At 44.5% G+C, this 24,035-nt stretch overlaps 1 protein-coding gene across 1 annotated transcript; it reads left to right on the top strand.

The window, feature by feature from the left end:
* Positions 1 to 3,837: 3,837 nt before the first annotated feature.
* Positions 3,838 to 23,885, top strand: LOC101653194 (melanoma-associated antigen B4-like). The gene is given in 3 exon segments (XM_030885732.2): positions 3,838 to 4,019; positions 4,144 to 4,265; positions 22,801 to 23,885. Coding segments are annotated over 3 exon segments (1,389 nt in total).
* Positions 23,886 to 24,035: the final 150 nt, after the last annotated feature.

The following is a 24,035-nucleotide window of genomic DNA, read 5'->3' as shown; positions in this document are numbered from 1 at the left end:
TTTGATGAAAAAGCAACTGGAATGTTTCAACATGTTGATGAGGCACTGGAATAACTCACTTATCTATGCCCAAAATTTGGAAGACAGTTACCCAGCCAACCAACAGGAAGAGATCCATATTTCTGTCCATCCTAAAGCAAGGTGACCAAACAGAATGCAGAAACTATCCATTGTTTTCATTACTATCACAAGCACGTACAATTTTGCTGAATGTAATCTTTAAACCTTTTGGAGCAGTACATCAACAAGGAGCTGTCAGAAATGGAAGCTGAATTCAGAAAATACCCCGGCATGAAGGATATCACTGATGATGTCAGATGATTCTTGGCTGAGGGCAAAGAATACGAGAAAGAGATTCACTTATGTTTTATTGACTATGTCAAGGCTGTCAACTGTGTGGATAATAACAAACTATGGATAACCTTGAGAAGAATGGGGGTTCCAGACCACTTCACTGGGCTCATGTGGGACTTGTACATGGATCAAGAAGCAGTTGCTCACACAAACCAAGGGCGTATGGCATGGTTCAAAGTCAGAAAAAACCTGTGCATCGGGGATGTATTATGTCATCATACTTGTTCCATCTGTAGGCTGAGCAAATCATTAGAGAAGCTGAATTATATAAAGCAGAATGAGGCATCTGGATTGCAAGAAGGCTTATTAACAACCTGCCATGTGCAGAAGACGCAACCTTGCTTACTGTAAGTGCAGAGGACTTGAAGCACTTGCTGATGAAGGTCAAGGATTCTGTATGGATTATAACTCAATGTAAGGAAGATCAATATCCTCACAACTGGGCCAATAGGTAGCATCATGATCAATAGAGCAAAGATTAAAGTTGTTAAGGATTTCATCTTTCTTAGATCCACAATCAGTGCTCATGGCATTACAGTAGACAGATCAAAAGATTCATTGCAGTGGATAAATCTGCACCACAAGACCTCTTTAGAGTGTTGAAAGCACAGATGTTACTTTGAGGACTAAAGTATACCTGACCCACGCCATGGTATTTTCAGTTGCCTCATATACAGGCGAAAACTGGACATTGAATAAGGAAGGCCAAAGAAGAATCAATTCACTTGAATTATGGTGCTGGCAAGGAATATTAAAAGTGCTATGGATTGCCAAAAGGACACACTAGTGTGTCCCAGAAGAAGCAAGGCCAGAGTGCTCCTTAGAGGCGAGGATGGCAAGACTTCATCTTACGTATTTTGGACATGTTGTCAGGAGAGACCAGTCCCTCCTGGAGAAGGACATTATACTTGGTAATGTAGCAGGACCTTGAGAAAGAGGAAGGCACCCCAGAGAGGGATGCCTTCAATAGCACGGTGGCTGCAACAATAGGCTCAAGCACAGGGACACGTGTGAGGATGGCACAGGACTAGGCAGTGGTGCGTAAAGTCACTATGGGTTGGAGCTGACTCGGTGGCATCTAACAACAACATAGGGTCATTCTGGGTTGGAACCAGCTTGATGGTGCCTAATAAGAACAACAAAATAAATCTCTATAGCACTACCTGTAGAAAACAGCCCAAGTACTACTCAAAGGAATACTCACAGCTTAAGTATATTCAGTAGAAAAGAATGTCTACAATAAACTTTATTTCAAGATGTTGGTAAATGTACTATGTAAAACATTATGAATTACGAGGCAAGAATTAATAGAGAGGCAAAATCCAAAGCCAACCCCACTATCATCAAGCTAATTCCAACTCAGAGCAACTCTACAAAGGGTTTCTGAGACTGTAAATCTGCACAGAAGCAGACAGCCAGACCTTTCTTTAGCAGAGCAGCAAGTGGTGGGTGGGGCAGGGTTGAAACACTGAGTTATCATTTAGAAACCCAATGTTTATCCCTAGGAGACACTATGACATCTGAAAGATAGGGGCAGACATGATGAAATAGGAGAGAGGAGAACAAACTAATGAAATCCAGCTCTTTGAAAATGTTTAATTGCAATCTTATAAATATTATCAAGTGCAAGAGAAAGAGAAATACGTTGGTCAAGGTTGCTAAGGTGAAGGTCAACTGTTTGAAACCACCGAACTCTCCATGGGAGAAAGGTGGGGCTTTCTACTCCTGTAAAGAACTACAATCTCAGAAACTCACAGGGGTGTTTACTGCCTTCCATAAGGTCGCTATGAGTCGGAATTGCTGCAGTGGCAGTGAGTTAGGTTGGGTGAGTGGACGTGCATGAAGGGCAGTTGTGGCTCCATGGCTGAGCTCTCGCTTTCTATGTGGGAGTCCCCGGTTTGGTTCCCAGGCTGCCGGAGAAAGACACAGTGGCTGCTCCTGGGAAGACTGAAAGGCTAGGAGGCACACAGGGTGGTTCTACTCTGTCCTCTAAGCTTCTGTGTGCAGGGATTCGCTCCATGGCGGGGAGTTTGTTTCTTTTAAAACTAGAATTTACGGAGAACCAGAACTGACTCGATGGGGACAGGTTTGGTTTTTGTTAGCTATTTCACAAAGAAGAACTAATATTCATGGGCTGATTTATTAAATTGCAGACACTTCCCTAGTGTTTAGAGAGCCCTGATGGTATAGTGGAGCATGCATTGAGCTGCTGACTACAAGGTCAGCGGTTCGAACACACCAGCTGCTCTGTGGGAAGAAAATGAGGCTTTCTGCTCCCAGAATGACTCACAGCCTTGGAAACCAACCCAAAGGGACAGTTTTACTCTGCCTATACGGTGGCTATGAGTCGCAATCAATTCAACGGCGAGGTTTTCATTGTTGTTATTTGTTTATCGTGATATGGAGTCTAGGAGATGTCTGAGAAGACTCCATCACCATGTACTCTGGAAGTCTCAGCCTCTCCCCCACCAAGCACCCCTGAAGATGCCGGGTGGGTCCAAGTCTGACATGTAGCCTTACTTTGTCCTCAGGAATCTCCAGAGTTGGGAGCCTCTGTCTTAATTACAAAGAATTGGTCTTCAGTCAGCAGAAGGCAGATTTCCAGGTCACCCCAGGAATCAGAGTAAGTAAGATGACAGCTGCAGGAATCTGCCACCTCATCCAGTTTCTTCTTGGGGATCCCAGGGTTTTGCATAGAGGGAGTGGTCACAGGCCAGGGAGGGCTGAAACTTAGCGCCTCTGTCAGTCAAAGTGAAGGGCTTGAGTGAGGCCTGCCGGTCCATTCGCCACAGGACCTCAACCTGTACTCTCAGCACATCCTGTGCCTGCCTGTCTGTTGCTCCCCTTCCCTCCCATCTGGATTCCAGGGAGGGCCAGGGCCAGGGACCAGAATAGGGAGTGGGGCAGGATAGCATATTGAGGAAGGAGGGAGGAGGGGGTGGGTAGAAAAAGAGAATCGCCTATATGGGAGGTTTAACAAGATGCCTTTGGTGATTTCGTTTCTTGATAAGGGCTGTGTAAATATATATAGTGCATTCCTTTACAAAAAAATTCCTGGTGGTCTGAGACACTAAAAACAAAATAAAAATAAAGGGAAAAAGTGAAACTGAAATGGACTTTGTCTTTATTGACAAACAAGTTCCTGTCGAACAAACAAAACATCAGAGTAGCAAAGCAAAGGGGACCCAGGTCCCGCTAACAGTGGACATGATGACCCTGTTGGCTATGTCCTAAGGCTGGTGGGATAGTGACTTACATCTTGGGCTGCTAACCACAATGTGAGCGGTTCAAAACCACCAGTGTCTCCTTGGGAGAAAATGGAGGCTTTTTCTTCTCTTCGATATTTACAGTCTCAGAAACCCACAAGGGCAGCTTTACCCTGCCTTATAGGGTCACTATGAGTCAGAATCGACTTGGTGATTGTGAATTTGGTTTATGGAATCTCACTCTCACTTCTTGCACAGGGATCTAAAGAGAGTCACCATGCCTTGTGGTCAGAAAAGTAAGCACCGTGTCCGTGAGAAATGCAAACAGGCCTCAGGGAAAAGCCAGGCTGTCCAGGGTGCTCAGGCCACTGCAGTGGAGGAGGAAGGATCTTCTTCTTCCTCCCCTATTTAGGGGGACACCCCCAAGAGCTCTCCTGTTGGGTGTGATCTTCGTGAATGGTAACCCAGCCTCTGAAGAAACCATTTGGAAGTTCCTGAATATGCTGGGAATCTATGCTGGGAGGATGCAAGATATTTTTGGAGAGCCCAGAAAGCTCACGTTGTGTGATTTTGTGCTGGCAAGGTACGTGCAGCACCGGCAGGCACGCAACAGTCATCCTTCATGCTATGAATTCCTGTGGGTTCCAAGGGCACGTGCTGAAACCACCAAGATGAAATTTCTGGAGCTATTGGCCATGCTGACAGGTGTGAGTCCCTGGTATTTCTCTGCTCCCTATGATGAGGCTTTGAGGGGTGAGCAAAAGAGAGCCCGACACTGAGTTGCATCTAGGGTCCGTTCTACAGCTAAAACCACTGAGAGTTCAGGCCCAAGTCTAGTGGCTTCACCAGAATCTAGTGAAGTGGGAGCAGATTCTTCACAGTAGTTGACAGGACTGTCAACCTTCCAAGTAGTACATTCCGAAGTAACTTAGAGGAAACAAAATATATTATCTTCTGTTGTGTACTAGTAACTTGTAGTTTGTTCTCTCTCAAATGTTGTGCCTTTTGATCTAAGTTTTATTTTGCTTCATGAATGTCCTTCATGGTCATCATGCGTTTTTTGCTTTAGCAGACATTAGAGCATTGCCATCTAAAACGACTTGAAAAAAACTTCAACTTTTCCTGTATGTTTTCAAAGTAGGTAGCATGGCATTGAGATAACCCCAGATTAAGGTAGTTAGGATCTCAAATGAAAAAAAGAAAAGAAAAAGATAACTATAGGTGTACGTGGGGTGCCTTATCCTATTTATACTTACTTGTTTGTAAAATTAAAAGTTATATGCACACACACAACTGGATTTGATTACATTATTTAGGAGTTGTTTTGTGTTTTAGTTGAACACTGCCTAGTCTCTGAAATCTACTCGTTTAAAAATAAAGACATTTTAAAATTGTGATGAAATGGTTGTCTTTTCTGAGTTCAAAATAATCACATGCTCACTGCCATTCATTAAACACTATATTTCCCCATCAGTTGCAAAATGCTTTCTATTACAGTACATACATTCCCACAATCCAACAAGGTGGGTTGATCAGTCACATGTTCAAGTTCACTAGCTTGGTAAGTAGCATTGCTGGACTGGACTCCTTGTCAGAATCTGTCTGGAACACACTTTTCCAGTATTTTAAGCCAGAGGCAGGCCAGGTGCCTCTTAAACTATTTTCCTCTCTGTTGGGAGCCAGCCCTAGCGGACATTCTCAAGGTCCTTCAAACAATGACCAGCCCTAGTGGAAAATAACTGGCAGGTGGTTATGCCTTTAAAAGATATCTGAGTCACCAAAGCTTCCTTGTTCTATGAAACTGTCTGAGATAGCTTGCGGTTTGTGTTACCCCCGGAAATGTTCTTTGACTATTGTGCAGCTGTAACTGTTGTGCAGCTACGTGACCTTTAACGGGATTGGTTGGTTATCCTTCACCCATTGGTTAAAAATACCAAGCACTCATTGGACTACAGATATACCATACTAGGAATATGATGGACTTAGCAATATGCCTGATGAATCTTGATTTGCATGCGGACGTCTTTGGGAACTAGCGCGCACCCTTTTAACCTGCAGCTGATTGGTTAACATTCTTATGCTTCATTATAATATACATGTTGGATTGGATGTTGTACAGCACACCTTATTAACATATTCACCTCCCAGTCCCTCTTTACTGCAAATATATACCCAGAGCTTTGCCCAAATAAACGAGCTTGATCAGCATTTGTCTTGCTCCATGTCTCCGTGCCTTTTCTCCATCCAGGTTCGTCGCCCTTTCGGGTCACTACGTGAAGGTCTCGTTGGACGAGACCCCCACACCTCTCATCACCAAAAAAAAAAAATGTGTCTTATTGGACATAGGAGTCTGCTGAATTAGAAGAATATGAAAATAGAAGTAGGCATCAGAAAAAATAAGAATCCCAAACCTTTGCCATTGGGTCATTTTGATTCATAAGAAATCTATGACAGTAGAAAGCCCCTTAGGGCATCTGAGACTGAATCATTACAGAAACTAGGCAATCTCATCTTTCTCCTGTGGAGTGTCAGCTGGGCTTGAACCACAGAGCTTGCAGCTACTAACCCCATGTTTATACCATAGAGGCACCGGGAAAGTTAATATGGGTGGCAGGATTGTTGTCTACATATGGAATGTCAGATAAACTTAAGAGTCATAAAATGATGCTGGGGAGCCCCTGCTTATAGAAAGTAAATATCTTCAAACATGGTTGCATAAAGACTAAATCTGGTTTTGAGGAGAAGGAGGTGTGCTTTCTCTGAGGGCCCACTTGTCCTGTCTTGTACTGCATTCCTCTAGGAAAAGGACATGCTCTTTGCAAGGTAGGGCGAAAAGAAACTGCTCATGAGTGGCAGGGATGTGACATTTCATAGGAAGCCTTTCATTAAAGATAGGGAGCCAAGAAGAGGGCATTAATGAGTGAATACATGGCAGCACCAAGGATGTAGGGATCCTAGAGAACTAGGTGGTTCTAGGGAGTGCTGTTAGATGAGCAACCTTTCACTTGTTTTAAGCAATCTCAGAGATCCAAAACTAAAGCTGAGCCAGTGTCTTTCAAAATAGGTGATAGAACCCCCTGGGGGTGCTAGTCAATCCAGAGTTGTGGGCTGCAAGAGCAGGTACCTACGATTGATCCTGTCTTATGGGCTATAGTGCAAACATTTTTAATTGCTTGGATGGGGCAATGAAGTATTTTATTTTGTTTTTCCCTGAAAAAGAAGTGGCAAGTCAAATAGATTTGGGAAACTATGGTCTAAGCAGACATACAAGCTTGCTCAAAATCAATGAGTGGAAGCTGAGTGAGGACTGTGGGGGAATTCTTCCCTAGAACATGGGTGCCTACAGGCCCAGGCACACACTGTCAGATCTGAGAGAGGCCAGGTAAGTCAAGCCAGATGCCATGACACCTGGCTTCCCTCTCAAAAGACTCAGTCCCTTTGCACATTTCAGGAATTCGAATACTTTAGCATGAGGTCATCAGTTTCTGGTCAGCCAAGGGTAGAGTTCCAGAATTTATTTGCTTTCAAGATGAGGATCCTGAAATGAGAAATGAGGGGGGCCGTCTATTTCAGAACAGTGGGCACTTGACTAAGCCCAGTAGGCCTCACAAAGCCACATCAAAACTGTCTGTTGACCTCTAGGTTTCATGACCTCTGGTAGGTCCTCTCAGGTGGTGAAGGACTTCGTATATCGGTAGAGACCCACAATAGGCCAAAGCACAGGATCCTCACAGGCCTTAACTGGGATTCACAATGAGGACCCTGGATACTTATGAATAGATCCCCGCCCCCTCCCCGCCAACTGAGAGGGTTGCATGGAGCTGAACCTTGCGGGCAGGCCTGGAAAGCATCCTCTGGCACACTCCCTGCTTTTGAGCCTCATGGAGGTAAAAACCTGGCTCAGGCTGGAAATCAGGTCCGTAGTAGCAGGAGTCGCAGGCTCTTCGAGATAATCGAGGTGAGGATTCAGAGGGACAACTGAGGGCGCCACTGACTATAGAACGGTGGAATTCCACAGAACCAAGCCACTCTGTCAACCCTCAGAAGGCCCAAGCAGTGGAGGCGGCATATGACTCATTCTGAAAGCCGCCTTGGAGGTCCCAGGAAGGCAATGGCTTTGGTCCAAAAGGCCTGGTCCCCATTGCTCCAAGACATGAATGCAACATATGGGCATGAAGCAGGGAACCAATAGATAGGTCTGCAGGGTGGGCCCCAATCCCAACTATGTGGACACCCCACCTCCTCCCCCCAGAATAATTCGCTTCAGAGGACAGCACTGAAGCTACAGCTCAGGGAGAGGAGCATGTCTGATCAGACAACACAGAAGCCAAGGAAGAAGGAAGGAGAGAGAGTGGAATACATCCTGGTCCACCGAGGCCAGAGAACGATATTCATGCTTAGAGTAGCCAATGCAGAGAGGACCATAGGGCCGGCCCCAACATGAGACACGACATCCTTCACTGACCCAAAGCACTACGAGGGACTACACTGGAGGCAAAGTGTGGGAATTGTGCCGGACCTGACTGCACCACACCTGGGCGAAATGCTAATGGCGTGCAACAGAGCAGCCAGTGGAGCAAAGCAATGAAGTCCCCTGGAATGACAAAAATAGACTTCTGGGCCAGGGCATGGCACCCCATAAGATGGGAATAGAAAACACTCCTAAAGGTCAACAAACAGACCTGGAACTATTTGTAGGCTTTTCTTTTTCCAACTTTGGTTTCTGTTGTTTTTGTGGTTTCCTTTTGTTATTTGGTTTTTCTCTGTCTTTTTTTGTGCTTATTATTTTCTCTGCATACCTATCTAGATAACATAGGTGGGATAAATAGTCTGGAGGAGAAAACAACGATGGTTCCGGGTGGACATGGGAGAGAGGGAGGCAGGGGAAAGGAAGTGGGTGTTAACAAACCAAGGGACAAAGGAACAAGAAGTGATCTAAAATCGATGGTGTGGAGGGCATCAGATACCTGATAAGGCTTGGTCAAAGGCAATGTAACTGAGATGAATTATCAAAACCCGAATGGATGCTGTATATGATACTGGGACAAGAGGAAAGTAAAAGGAAACAGAGGAAAGAAATAGAAAGCAAATGGGCATTTATGGAGGTCTAAACACCGGCATGAACACATGTAAACATATTTATATATAACGTTAGGCAAATAGATCTATGGATATATATTAAGTATGAAGGTAGCAGGTGGACATTGGGCCTCTACTCAAATACTTCCTCAATGCAAGAGCACTTTGTTCTAATAACGTGGCATTCCATGATACTCAGCTTCCCGACAAGATCACTGAAGACAAAAAGGGTGCATAAGCAAATGTGGTGAAGAAAGCTGATGATGCCCGGCTATCAAAAGATATAGCATCTGGAGTCTTAAAGGCTTGAAGATAAACGGCCGCCCATCTAGCTGAGAAGCAACAAAGCCCACATGGAAGAGGAACACCAGCCTGGGTGGTCATGAAATGTCAATAGGATCAGGCATCAGACATCAAAGACCCAGAACAAAAAATCATATCGAAGTGAATGAGGGGGTGTGTAGAGTGGAGACCCAAAGTCCATCTGTGGACAATTGGACATACCCTTACAGAAGGGTCACAAGGTAGTTGCAAGCCAGCCAGAATGCAGTATAACACAGATGAAACATACAACTTTCCTCTAGTTCTTTAATGGCCCCCCTCCTCCAGCCACTATCATGACCACAATTCTACTTTACAAATCTGGTTGGAACAGAGCATGTACACAGGTACAGATAAGAGCTGGAGACATAGGGAATCCAGGACAGATAAACCCCTCAGGACTAGTAATGAGATTAGTGATACTATAAAGGGGAAGGTGGGAGGAGAGAGGGGTGACCCATCACAGTGATCTACCTATATTAATCCCCTCCCAGGGGAACAGATGACAGAAAAGTGGGTGAAGGGAGACTAATCAGTGTAAGACATGAAAAATAATAATAATTTATAAATTGTCAAGGGTTCTGGAGGGAGGGTGGGTGAGGGAGGCAAAATAATGAGGAGCCAATGCCAATGTTTCAAGTAGAAAGAAAATGTTTTGAGAATGATGATGGTACCAAATGTACAAATGTGCTTGACACAATGTATGGATGTGTGGGTTGTGATAAGAGCTGTATGGGCCCCCCAAAAATAAATTAAGAAATGAAATAAAATAAAAGGCCGGGTTCCAAATCAACCAAGAGCGAAAATCTTGAATGAGGACAAAATCCACTACTCCCCTCAGAAACCAGGAATCAGCAAAGAGTACTGCCCTTATTGTGAGTCCTGGGAGGCTTGGGCAGAGTTGTCAGCCTAAAGGGGCTGCTCATTTCCACCAGACTTGGTGTCATGGATGTGAGGACCTTGGTTTTAGGCTGGAGGACTCTGGTAGTTGGGGGGGGGGGAGTCCCAGACCTCCCCTGAGTGAGAACGACCAGGGCCACTGATCACAGAAACATGGAGTGCCATAGTCTCACCACCTGCTACCAAACCAGGGAAGCCTTCAGCAAGGGTAGCTAATGGTGTTCACGCTTTTTTTCTGCCTCCCTGGTTTTATGAATGTGAAGACCTTGATCTGATGAGAAGGGACTCAGTTTAGCAGATGGAGGATTTCCAAGCTCTCAATATAAAGACCCTAAGAACTATAGGGACCACCCATGGATAACAAAGTCACTACCACATAGTCCCTCCCATATTGATAGGCCTGGGAGACCCTAAGCATACATGCTAGCCAAAGGACTCCTCATTTCCTTCAAAAGGACTAATCTCGGTTCAGCAGGAGGAAAAGGCTTAATCCACCTCCATGGAGTTAACCCTCAAGGTGGCCCTATCAGACCTGCCTCTCTGGGCTTTTGAGACTGCAAATCTTCACGGGAGCAGATTGCCTCCTCTTTCTGTGGTGGTTTTCAACAGCTGACCTTGGGGCCCAACACATGAGTCTCAAGGGAGCAGAACCCCTCTAACCTCAAAACTCATTCTTCATCAAAAGGGGCAACAGAGAACCCATTGGGATAAGATAGTCAGTAATAGTACATCAGATAAAGGGCTAATCGCCAAAATCTATAGAAAACTTCAACATCTTAACAAGAAAAATACAAATAACCCAATTTTTAAAATGGGCCCAAGACATGAATGGACAATTTACCAAAGATGACATCCAGGCAACCAACAACCATATGAAGAAATGTTCATGTTCACTAGCAATAAGAGAAATACAAATTACTTCAACCATGTGTTACTGCCTCACACTGTCATTTGGAGTAAAATTCAATAAATCAGAAAACTATAAATGCTGGAGAGGATTTGAAGGGTTAGGGACACTTTGACAAGAACTGCCTTGAAACAACGCAAACACAAGTACCTACAGATGCAAAAATCTCGCTACTATGTATATACCATAACGAAATAAAGAGTACAACACAAACACACATAAGCACCCTTATGTTTATAGCAGCATTTTCCATAATAGCAAAACCATGGCAACAACCAAAACTCCTATTATAAAGGAATGGGTAAATAAACTCTGGTACATCCATACAATGGAATTTATGCATCAGTAAAAAAACATTGACAGTTCACTTAAACACCGTAACACATGGACAAAACAGGAGAACATTATGCTTAGCAGGTTTGGGGTTGGGGGAGGGCAAAGGATATGGAGAAAGGAAGGAGGAAGGATGGGGGTAAAGGGCAAGGAAGAAAACCACATATAGAGAGGGTTTACCAGGATATGGTTGCTAATTTCACTTTTTTCCTTCTGTTTTTAACCAGCTTAACTCCGATGTGATTTTGTTTTGCGTTCACTCAGATCCACTGTACGTGTGCTGTGTGCAACTCACTGATCACAGTGACGGTCTGCACTCAAACCAGGACAGAGGTTCATTTGAATGGCTTGTCAGGATCAGGTGGCCAGTGAGAAACAGTAAAAGCCCCTGGTTTCTAGGCAGAAGTTCAGATACAAAGTTGCCTTTGTGGACAAGTAATCACAGGAAATCCATTATCATGTAGCTCTGTAGTCACACAAGGAGAATTATTTTGTGTTGGTTTGTTTGAGATGCCCTTGTTATCACTGAAGACTCCAAGTCCGGTTCATGTTTCCTTTTCCTCCTTTTTTTAGCCTCTCAGACCAATATTTAGGTTTGAGGGGTAAGGGACCTGGAGGGCTTTTTTGTCTTGAATTTAGGAAACACACCATATATGTTTACACAGCCCATCCCAAGAAATGAAATCGACAACAATATCTTGTGAAACCCGCCATCTATGTGGTTTTGTTTCTAAATCCCCACCCCAACTCCCATCCTTCCTCCCTCTCTCCGCAAGAATCTATGCACCCCTCTTCCTGTTTGTTCCCTCCTCTGTCCCTGGTCTCCTGGTAGTCACCAAAGCCTTGTTTTTTAGGGTATAAACCATGTTTCCTTATGATAATGGTGCTATTAAGTATTTTTCTTTGTAAGATTGACTACATTTTCTAAGCATAGTGTTCTCTGGTTTTGCCCATGTCTTGTGCTGCTTCAGAGAGGTGTCACTTTTTCGATGCTTTATATTTCATTGTGTGGATATAGCAGAGTTTCTTTATCCAGTTGACTTCATTTCACGAGATGGGCTGTATAAATATATACAGTGTGATTGTGGCTTATCCCGCAAATCAAAGTAGTGATCTGAGTGGCTAAAAATTAACAAGGGTCAAGAAGTAAAACTGATATGGATTGGAGTCTTTAGTCACTAGCAAGTTCACTTCAAACGAAGAAAACAAAACGAAAACCCCCCTCAAATCTCACCACCATGGAGTCGATGCTAACTCCTGGTGACTCAATAGGATAGGATCAAACCACCCCTGCGAGGGTCCAAGACTAACTCGTTACAGGAGGAACCCTTCCTGTGTCCTGCAGATGGTGACTCCAAACTGATGACCTTACAGTTAGCAGCCCATCTACAACTCAGTCAGTGCAACTCAGTCAGCAGGGCTTCCAGACCCTGTCAAAAGTGAAATGTGCTCATGTGGGAAGAGAATGCTTTGAAAATGATGATGAAGGCATATGTGCTAATGTGCTTGACATGCTGGATGGATTGTGATAAGAGATATAAGAGCTCTCAATGAAAGTATTTAATAAAAATTTTTAAAAAGAAAATGTTTTGAAAAAGATGATGACAACATATGTACAGATGTGTTTGACACAATGGATATATGTATGGATTGTGATAAGAGCTGTAACAGCGCCCAGTAAAATAAACTTAAATTTAAAAAAATTGAAATGTGGGGCCCAGAGTGAAGATGATGGAGGCATGTACCAGAGGGTCTCAATTGCCTGTCGCAACTTTCAGCCTTAAAAAAAACAAAAAGCAACAAACAAACCTAGATAAGGGTACCCAGATGAGGGGAGCTTGGTTTCCCCCTAATTGGGTCTCAGAATGTACAGGGCTTCAAAATAGAGATAGGAGTGGAGTCAAGAGAGAGAAGAGTCCCAGACTCTGTCCAAAGTCAAAAGAAAGACCCGGAGTCACTTAGTGCTGACTGGGGGGAACAGGAAGAGTCTAACCCTGCACTTGCTTTTAGCCTTTGCCTTTTTAAAGCCAGGCAGCACTGTTGAGCTGAGAATTCCTCACTTCCATGGATAGATCAGGTCAAAGGGAAGGGAGATCCTTGGTCTGGAGGTGCAGCCACTGATCTGTAGAAGGAATGAGTCCCAGTCCCTCCATGGGGCCATTCAGGACCCTGAATGAGGATTGAAGCCTCCCATGAAGCCCGGATAGAATAGGCCCTACTGGGTGTCAGCACTGGAGATGCACACCGGCCAGCGGTGAGGGCTCCATGGCTTCTTCCTTTCCTGCTGGAAGATCTCTGGGACTCAGGAGGGCCAAGTTCAGAGTATGAGAGGGGAAAGAATGTAGATCCTGTCCATCATTTATTTGATGGCCCTGAAAGTGGACTAAGAGGATGCATTGAGCCCTGTTCAGAGGAATCCCCAGGTGTTACCCCAGCAGGCCCCAGATAAGGCTTGTAGGGTGCATCAGAAACCTCACTCTAGTTTACTTGATAAAGTTCTCAAGGGACGAGGCAGACCTTGTGGGTTCTCAGAGCAGTGCCCACAAGTAGAACTGTAGAGGACCCTTCCGTGAAATTCAGGGAAGTTCCTTCCTGCCCAAAGTGTACTCACCATCTTATCAATCTTCCTCCATGAGGCCCACATCATCTGTCCTCCTGACCATCCCACTTGCCGTCTCTGATCAGCAGCCCCACACCTCATGGTCATGCTCTGGGACCTTGAGAAGCTCTTGAGAAACACTGCCAGGCCCAAGCTCTGTCTCTCAATTCTAGGAATCTCTGGGACCCCCTAGGGTTTTGTGCTAAGATTCATGATCTGATCTTCAATTTATTCCCACCTCCCCATGAAGAGGACTTTTGAGATGAAGAAGAGAGGGTGTGAGCCAGAATTGCAGGCCGGGAAGGCACCACTGAAATGGCCAGTGCTGTTTCAGGGAAAGTCCAGCAACTCCTCTTGTCCCAAGTTGAAGTCCAAGGAGGATTTCTTGCTTTGTTGCTGAAAAGAACAGTTGATCTTCTAAATTGTGAAGGTGAAGTGGGTTGGAGGGAAAAAATGTTTATCTGCTTTGTTTTCCTGTTCGATATAAGTAACTGTATTGTTTCACTCACACACACGCACATATGCATACACACATACACACTTATGCTGTTATGTGCTGTGTCAGTCTGGACAGACTAGAGAAACAAATCCATGGACACACATATGTGTATAAGAAAGAGATTTATATACAAGAGAAATTGAACATTGAGAAAACATCCCAGCCAAGTCCAGATCAAGTCCATAAGTTCAATATTAGCCCATATGTCTGATACCAATCTATAAAGTCCTCTTCAGACTCACAAAACACATGCAATGACGCCAAATGTAAAAGATCACAGGCCAGTGGGTAGAAAGTTTTTGGATCCAGTGTCATTGGAAACATCTTAGCGCTGGCAGAGGTCTCTGCATCAGGGTGAGTCCATGTGTCTTGTCAGCTGCTATGTCTCCCAGGGTGTGAGCAGAGAGAGGGAGGTGTCTCCCACCTCCAAGGAAGAAGTACCAGATTTCCCAGAATTATCAGGAGAAGGCCATGCCCACAGAGAAGCCTCATGGGCTGTGATCTGATTGACAAGCTAGACTCCACCCCTACACTTTTAATCCTCAAATTGACAAAGGATGATATATCTACCACAAGTACCTCCAAGTATTTTTGAATGGTCCCGCACCATCCTCAAAATTGTCAGGTTTGAGCCTATGGTTGAAGCCACTGTATCTATCCATCTAGTTGAGGGTCTTCCTCTTTGCTGGCCTCCTACTTGTACATGCTTGATGTATCTGCTGCAGGGACTGCTCTTTGCTGACAATATGTCCAAGGTGTCTGAGAGAAATTCTGCTGTCCTTGAATCTAAGGAACATTCTGCTAGTACTTTTTCCAAGACAGATTTGTTTGTGATTTGGGGAGTCCATCGTACCTTCAAATACTCTCCCTCCAGCACCATCATTCAAATGCATCAATTCTTAGATCTTCCTTATTCAGTGTCCAACTTTCACATGCCTATGAGGTGGCTGAAAATACCATGTTAGGGTCATGCACACTTTAGTCTTCAAAGAGAAATATTTGCTCTTTCATACGGTAAAGGGGCCTTTTGCAGCAGGTGTGCCCAATGAAATACCTACTTTGTTTTCTTGATTGCTGCTCCCACAAACACTGATTTTGGATCCAAGCAAGAGGAAATCCTTGACACTTTCAATGTTTTCTCCTTTATCATGATCTCATACATTGCTCCAGTTGGGAGGATTTGGGTTTTCTTTACATTGCCTTGTAATCTATACTGAAGGCTGCAGGCTTTGATTTTCATCAGCAAGTGCTTCAAGTCCTCCTCATTTTCAACAAGCAAAATTGTGTCGTCTGCATATCAAACGTTCTTAATAATAAGCCTTCCTCCAATCCTGATAACAAGTTATTTCTCATATGGTCCAGGTTCTTGAATTATTTGTGCAGCATACAGATTGAATCATATGGTGAGAGGGTGCCATCCTGACACACACTTTTCCTGATTTTTTTCCCTTATTCTGTTTGAACAGTTGTTTCGAATTTATTATAGGTTTTGCATGAGCACAATGAATCATTCTGGAATTCCTATTCTTCTTAATCTTTTTCCTAGATTATTATGATTCACAAAATTGAATGCTTGTTCATAGTCAATAAGACATAACCAACCAAATATATATGTATGTATGTATGCATGTATGTACACATTCAAAATCAACACCCACTGCCATCAAGTGGGTTCCGAGTAACAGTGACCTTATACAGGAATTCCAGTTTTCTTTTACAAGAGCTGATAGTCTCAATTTTACTCTGCAGAAGAGCTGATTGAACTGCTAACGTTGTGTTTAGTGGTCTGCTTTCCAGCCCATGGCACTGTGTGTGTGTGTGTGTGTGTCCTTCAAAGAGGTCTTAGGATAATTGTATAAACAGAGAATAGAATTTTCCCATGAACATGTTCATGCGCACCGGTGCGCGCGTGTGCGCGCGCACACACACACAGGCTCCAAAAAATTTTGTGAAAAAGTTCCATTATTTTTCAATGCCCTTGTTCCACAGATGTTTGAACTTATTCTCCTTTACTGACACACATATATCTATGAGTACATATCTGTTTATGAATATCTCATCCAACTAAGTATATGTGGGTGTTTTTTCAAATGTTTATCTTAATTGAAGATGCGTTTTGTAAAGAATCTAAGCGTATAAATGTCATGAATCACACATTTATTTATTGTTCATTAGGTTTAAGATGAAACATTTTGTTATTTTTAAAATAGATTGAAAATATTGTTTATCTTTTTGTCTTGGGCTTGGGTTCTACAATAAGATGGCATGCCATTGGCACAGGGCTTGGCATGAAAATGTGAGTAAAATATAGTAAAATAATTGGAATCATGAAATCAGGGGTGGGGTGTGGGTAGAATAAACAGTATTCAATTCTTAGTTTTTCTTATTCTCTTTACGCTTAATAAAGTTACAAATTTATGCCTCGATTTGCTTAGCATCTTCAAAATGCATGAGAAACCGATTCATATATTAGGTTTAATCACTGTCTCATTGATTCCCCCAAACATTAACTAGCTGAATTATTTCAATCATTAATTCAGTGAAGTCTCCCTGCTAGTCCAGGGAATGTTACAACATGGATGATGGAAGTACTGCCCATAGACATATTGATGCTAGTAGTCACAGTCATATAGGGAGACACTGAGATTCCCACCACTATCTAAAGGACAAGTAAGAAGAAGGAGAGAGGATGGAGCTATAGCATGATCACACTACCAACTGCACTATAAGTGGTGCAAGTGTGCACATCCAACCTGTACCACTAAGTTCATGTCAAGTGTGTTAGGCAGGGTTCTCTAGAGAAACAAAGCCAGGACACTTATTAATATATATATCACAAAGGAATATTACAGCTAATTTGTCCACACAGGAGTACAGATCAGTTCAACTCATTTCCGTGGAATAGTTAATATACTGGAAGTCCTTTGATTCATGAGGGCTTCTGGGTCCAAGATCAAGGGAGCAGACAACAGAGTCTGCCTTAGGGCAATGCAGGCAGTCTGACCACAGGCAACAAACCAGCAGCCAAGAGCTCAGGAGCTTAGCGAAGCAGGTCTGGATGGGATATTGAACTCAAACAATGCAAGATGGCAAGATCCGCCAGCCTCAAATGCAAGCGATGTTTACACCACCTGTGGCGGAACAAGTCTCAAAGGAACCTCAAGCTGTAGTGATATGATCCATGGTTTGGCTGTCCCACTGGCAGTGTACCTCACAAGGTGAGGCAGAGAACTAACTAAAGCAGCCCCATGATGGTCAGATCACCAGAGAGCAAGAGAGAAAGGGGCGGACTTTCTTGAGCCATGTATTTCTTTGCCCTCCAAGCAAATGGTGCCCTTAATAATCCAACATGTACCTATTTGCCAGTTGGCACAATAAACCTACCTATCACATCAAGAGTCAGCATAAATCCAATTTTCACGTTTCCATCCCCCACCGACATAGCCACTTTCATGGCAAAAACCCTCTCAGATTTTAACCACCCAGAGTTAGATCAGACTTCATTCTTATCTTTCCTGAGCTGACTCAAAACATCTCTGGCCAACCAAGGCCAGATGATCTGGGAACAGCAATAGGCTTGGGAGTTTGCACAATGTCCTGCTCTTCAGACCAGCTGGTCTCTCTCTCCCTCTCTCTCTCTCAATTACCTCTCTCTGGTCCGCGGGGATTAGGTCGCAAGCACAAAGGACACCATCCTTCTGTATCAACTACCCAGGCAGCCTTTCCCTATGACCCTCTCACCCAGAGTTGGGTCTACACAATCCCTGGGTGAGGACTTGTTAGTTCTCTAATGTCTCACTAAATCCAGGGATAATATTACCTGTAGCTATAATTACCCATTTATTATATGCAGAAAGCATGCAAGTGTAGAGAAATATAAGGCTGGGTCTACGTGTCTAGAAGTCCCAGCACCCCAAGGATTCCATTGTTCCCATGAAAGCACTATACCCTGACCTGTGCAGAGATGTTCTTTTCCAAGTCAGGAGGCCGCAAAGAGAGAGCTCTAAGATCTAGAGCCAACCCCAAGACAGTGAGACTTCAATGAGTAAGCTACATTACATCTTGTCCTTTCCTCAGTCCTGAAGGTTGCTCTTTAGGTGTGGGCTTCTATAGCCCTTACTTCCCTAGTGAGCCTAGAAAACCCAAAACATACGATCTACTGACCGGGAGTCAATTTTGCCTTAGGGTTTAAGAATCTATACATTTGTATGGGAGCAGACAGCATTGCCACTCTACCAAGAAGTGGCTAGTGGGTTTGAACTACCCACCTTGCACCTGAATTGAACTGATTGTTTTAAAAATTCAGAGATAAAAAAAATCAAACTCAGTTCTTTGACCCACAGAGGAGTGCCCAGATGAAAGCAGGGTCATGTTAATGTCTGGACCAAGGCCAGTCTGGGTTTTGGGGAACTTCCGTTCATCAGTGCAGTCATTTTAAAGCAGGTTGCCTGGGGAGGTAGATGAGGATGTAGTATGCAGAGGCCAGTCACTCAGATGGTGTGTGTCTTAGTTGCTCAGAAATACCACAAGGAGTTGCTGTTCACAAGCAGATTTGTATTTCTCACAAGGTAGGAAGCTAGAAGTCTGCATTCTGGGCATGAGCTCTAGGGAAGGAGGTCATTATCTTAGCTCGGTGTGGGGCAGGGCAGGAGGGGGTGGATCCTTTCCCAGCTTCTCCAGAAGGCCATCATTGGAGTTGTTGCACTTGTTGACTGCCTCCATTGTCTTCAAATACATAGTGTCAGTCTTGCACCGAAATCAACTTTCTCCTGAGCCTAATCTGCCCAGCTTTATCTCCAAATAACGTGTTTAAAGCATTTCCCTACACTGTCATGGTTGTATTAACGTGACAAAGAATGCCTTACCCCCCCCAAAGGAATCTCATGCACAGATAGAAAGGGGAGGATTTACAACACACAGCAGAGGAGATACCATTCAATCTCAGTGTGGCTCAGCATGGAGATATTAAAGCTGGAATGGAGAATTGCTCTGCACAATGACTTACTCTATTCGTGAATAAGCCAGAGAACACAACTGGGAGGTGCCTTGTGCTCTTGTTCCAGTACACCTGAACATACTCTCAGACTGTGAGCTTTGTCCACATCGTATCCAGAATTTCGGAAGGTGAGTGAAATGGGGGGATTTAGCATTTTGCCTTGCCTTGGGGGAGCAAGAGCCCACACCACGGAAAGGGCATTAAAATTAGAACATCCAAAGGGTGATTTGGCAAGCACCCATGGAGAATATCTTTTAGACCCTGGTGATATGCGGGGAGACGAGGGTTCACTTGTGTGGCGCATATTCTGAGATCGGGGCTTGTTGGTCTTGACAGCAAATTGTGGTTCATTTCAAGAAGCAGTGTTAGTGTAGGATGTGTGTAAAGTTCATCTCTTCTGAGCCATCAGAGAGCAGCCTGAGCAAGTACGCAAGGATTGTGCCGGGGGAGGAAATACAAAAGGCATCGCACATGAAAGTTCCAAGGAACAAAGAAGTACGGACTGAAATAAGACAAGGATCCCCACTCCACATGAGCCCTGCACAAAGCCACACAGGGACATAGCCTACCCCTAGAGACAGTGTCCTGACATTTGATTTTAGGCTGACTTGCCATGCAGTTGTGGCATTTTTGTAGTAAGCTAAGCTGCTATGCTGGAGATTGGTGGAGTGAACCAATCCAGCTACACTGTGGAAGAAAGGCCTGGTGATCTTTTTCTCTAAAGATTACAGTAAAGGGGGTAGTAATGGGGGTAGTTCTGTTGTATAACATATGGGGTTTCTTTGACTCCAATCTTGAAAGTGACCCTGGAAGCTGCAGATTCTGCTTGGATGGGCTCAGTCCTCTCTTCATCAGAGGATGGTAGAGTCCCAGGACGGTGGAGGAGTGGTCCAGGACTGGATGTGGGTTGAAGGAACCCCTACCATAAGAGTACAGGTGTTCATGAAGTCTCTCCCCTCCTGAAAGCTCCTGAGCCAAGTGGCTCACTTGGACATAGAGAGTCGAAGGATAGAGAGCAGCCCCCTTCTGGAGAGGGAGGAGAAGCAGATCTTCCCTGGAGTCTAGGGGAGGATCCTTAGGGCTACTGCAGCAGCCTCAAGGAACCAGAGAGGCTGCCAAGCCCTGTCCCTGCTCTCCCACCTAGGAGTGCCCAGACAGAAATACACCCCCAACCTACTAGCACCCCAATAGGGAGCCTATTTCTAGGCCAGAAATCTCCAATCCTGCTCCCAGGTGGTCTCAGGGGAACAGGTAGAAATTCACGCCCTACTCTGAGTCAAGGTCTGAATCCCATGTGAGAAATGCTGAGCCGCAAACCCAGAACTTATGATGTCTCATATGCCTTCCCCCACTGCCATTACTCCCATCTCCAGGCTCTGGCCTAGCAGCCTAGCCCTCCCCTTACAGCCAACATCGGTTGTGCCTCACTCTCATTGCTGACTGCGAGGTCTCAGGAAGGGGTGGCCCTTAGTCTGAGGGCTGGGGCCTCCGGTTGGCTATGGATGTGGGTCCCAGGAATGGTGCAGAGTCAAAGTGAAGACATAAGTGTCCAACTGTGGACCACTGAACCCAAATGGGGAGGGCTGCACTGACTCGGTGGGCCAGAACCCAACTGACAAGTACTGAGGCCCTTTGACTTCTGCCAAGGGGGTCTCAGAGAAATGAGCCCCAATTCAGCAGACAGAGGAACTCTGAAAACTGGTGGGCATCAAGGTAAACATCCTTTAAGAGGAAAGAGAGAATAGGTCACCTGCTCTTCTTCACAAGAAGAGAGAAAGCTACTCAAGGTCCCCACTCTGTGATTAGCCTTGGGAACCTGCCCCCAGGCAGGTCAGGCTGAGGGGCCTCCTGGTCTGTTGTGGGTGTTGGTGGTCTTCGGGGATGTGATTTGCTGCCACTAATGGGAAGGCCTTTTCAGCAGAGTGAAGAGACTGAGGCTCTAACAGAAATCAAAGTGAGCACACTGAGTTAAGGGATGATGATGCCTCCTTCTAGTAATTGGCGGGGTCATAAAGCCCCACTTACTTTTACCCATGGGGACCCTGAGTGCTGTTGAATAGAATTTACTTCCTCCCAGGCATCTGAAGGAGGTCAGAGACCTAGTCTTCTCAAAGGGCAGCTCTGCGGATAACCCTGATAAAGGACTGTGGCTGCCCAGGCACCCAGGACAGATTTCTGATCACCCTGAACTATTGTCACTGTGACACTCTGTCAGCAGTAGTGTCTGATGTGTTCATACCATTTTTCCCTTTGACTCCCAGAGGACTTTACGATGTCAAGATCTGGGTTGCAAAGCAGGGGAGGCAGGGCCTTGCCAGCAGTTGATGTAAAGACTCTGAAAGCGAATGTGAAGACACTCCACTTGCTCCTCAGAGGGAATCCCCACTGGCAGCCCTGTTGTCAGAGAATTAAGTACCTGAAGCCTGCCATTCTCTAAGGGCGCCTAGAGCCTTAGCTTCCCAGGGCATGTCAAAGAATTCTGCATTGTCAGCAGAGGGCTTGTTAAGGTCAGAGAAGCATCTCCCAACTGAAAGGGCCACACAGGCTCATCTCCCCTTCTCTCACAGACCCATCTTATCTGTTGTCCTTTCACACTCTTGCTTGCGGTCATTTTGTTTGTTTATTTGTTTGTTTTTTAACCCAAACATCACAAAAATTTGAAGTCAGTTTCAATTTTATCTTTCCTCCTTTTATAAACATTTATAACCAGTTAGATCAGTGCTTACATCTGGCGGGTAAGAAAAACAGGTAATGCGAGTTTTTAGGCTGTGACCTTGCACTTTTTGGTTTTTTGTTTTAATTTTAAAAATGTATTACTATGTTTTATTATTTCCCCCTTTTATTGGAGGAGTAGAAGGCATACAAAGTTGCAGAGCCCATCATCAGAACAGTGACTCTATGGCAGAAAATCATCCTTCCCCTCTCCCCCTCACCATCGCCTCCAACCTCACCCTGTTGTGGTGTTATTGTTAGGTGCCATGGAGTCAGTTCCTACCCATAAAGACCCGGTGCACATAGAATGAAACACTGCCTGGGTGTAACAGTTACACAATGGACTGCAAGTCACAGGTTCAGCAGCTCAAAACCACCAGGCCTCCTTGGAGAAATACTAAACTGCCTAACTCTTGCTCCCTGTCCTGTAGGGTCGCCGTGAGTGGACATCTACTTAATGACAATCAGTTTTGTTTTGTTTTGCTTTTACTCAGGAATATTCATATTTTCACTATATTAAGTTCATCATAATATTGGGATATTCTTCCATTTATATAAGATTCTTCGGTTTCCTTGAAGAGAAGTTTTAGTGTTTTCTCTCACAAATCTTTTCTTTGTCTGGTTAATTGTATTTTTAAATCCCATTTTGGGTGGTAGTTATGGCAATGATATTTCTTTCAATTTTCTATTCAGATCTGTCTCCTTTAATGTACAACAATCCACTAGATGTTTGTATGTTGACCATCCAGCATGCTATGTAGCCAAATCTTAAATTAGTTTCAGTAATTTTTGAGTGTTTGAGGTTTTCAATATAAGGATTGTGTCATTTGCAAATAGAGTGTGTTTTGCTTCTTTATCCATGTGAATGCTTTCACATCTTTTTATTTCTCTTAGCTCTAGTGAAGACCACCTGCCTGCTGTTCTTGAGGAGTTCCATGATGACTACCAATCGGAAGATCACATTCTACTCTCTTGAGGAAATGTGTCTGCCCCTAGGTGACACCCACAGTGTCCAGGGTGCTCAGGCCACTGCAGCAGCAGAAGAAGCACCCTCCACATCTCCTACATCTCCTTATTCAGATGACTTTCCCCTGAGCTTCCCTGACATTCGGGTTCCAGAGTTACCACAGTCGTTCCTGTTTACCAGTCTGGATGGACAAGATGCTTTCATTTCAAACATTGCTAAAGTTGCACAGACTCAAGATGAGCGAGATGCAAGTGCTCCTGAGGCTGCTGTGACTCCAAGTCAGAATTTCCAAAGAGATCCCATTGTCCGGAGGATGCGCTTATTGGTGCAGTTCCTGCTGCACAAGTATAAAATGAAAGAGCCCATTACCAAGGCAGAAATGATGAAGATCATCAACAAAAAGTATAAGGAGCATTACCCTGAAATGCTGAGGAGAGTGTCTGAGCACATGGAGATGGTCTTTGGACTTGAGATGAAGGAAGTCGACTCTAGAAGTCAATCATATGTTTTGACTAGCATTTTAGAGATCACCAGTGAAGGGCATCTAAATGGCACCAGGGGGTTTCCCAAGATCGGCCTCCTCCTGCCCATTCTGGGGATGACCTACAGGAATGGCTGCCAGGCCACAGAGCAGGAGATGTGGGAATTCCTGAATGCACTAGGGATCGTTGATGGGAAGAGGCACTTCATTTTTGGAGAGCCTAGGAAATTCATCACCAGAGATTTGGTGTGGGAAAAGTACCTGGAGTACCGGCAGATGCCCAACAGTGATCCTCCAGAGTATGAATTCCTGTGGGGTCCCAGAGCCTATACTGAGACCAGTAAGAAAAAGGTGTTGGAGTTCTTGGTCAAGGTTAATAATATCGACACTTATGCTTTTCACGTACTCTATGAAGGAACTTGGGGATATGAAGAGAGATCAGCAGACACACTGTGGGCTGGGGTAGGTTTTAATGCCAGGGCAAGGGCCCGTTTCAGGGCCAAGTCCAGCAAGGCCTCCCACCCCTCATGAAGGCTGGCAGAAATGCATCACTTTTTGTTAAAATGATGGGAGGCAAATTAAAGAGTGGGGCTGCAAAGAGGTTTTACCTTCACCTCCTGTGCATTATTAGCCTATAGATTGAATTGTGAGGGTTTATTACTTGAATTTTATAATGCTGTG

This window comes from Echinops telfairi, unplaced genomic scaffold (assembly GCF_000313985.2).
Source record: "Echinops telfairi isolate 266 unplaced genomic scaffold, ASM31398v2 ScPeMD7_42;HRSCAF=159, whole genome shotgun sequence".
NCBI classification, from domain to species: Eukaryota; Metazoa; Chordata; class Mammalia; order Afrosoricida; family Tenrecidae; genus Echinops; species Echinops telfairi.
This window is presented reverse-complemented; position numbering and strand designations above follow the sequence as displayed.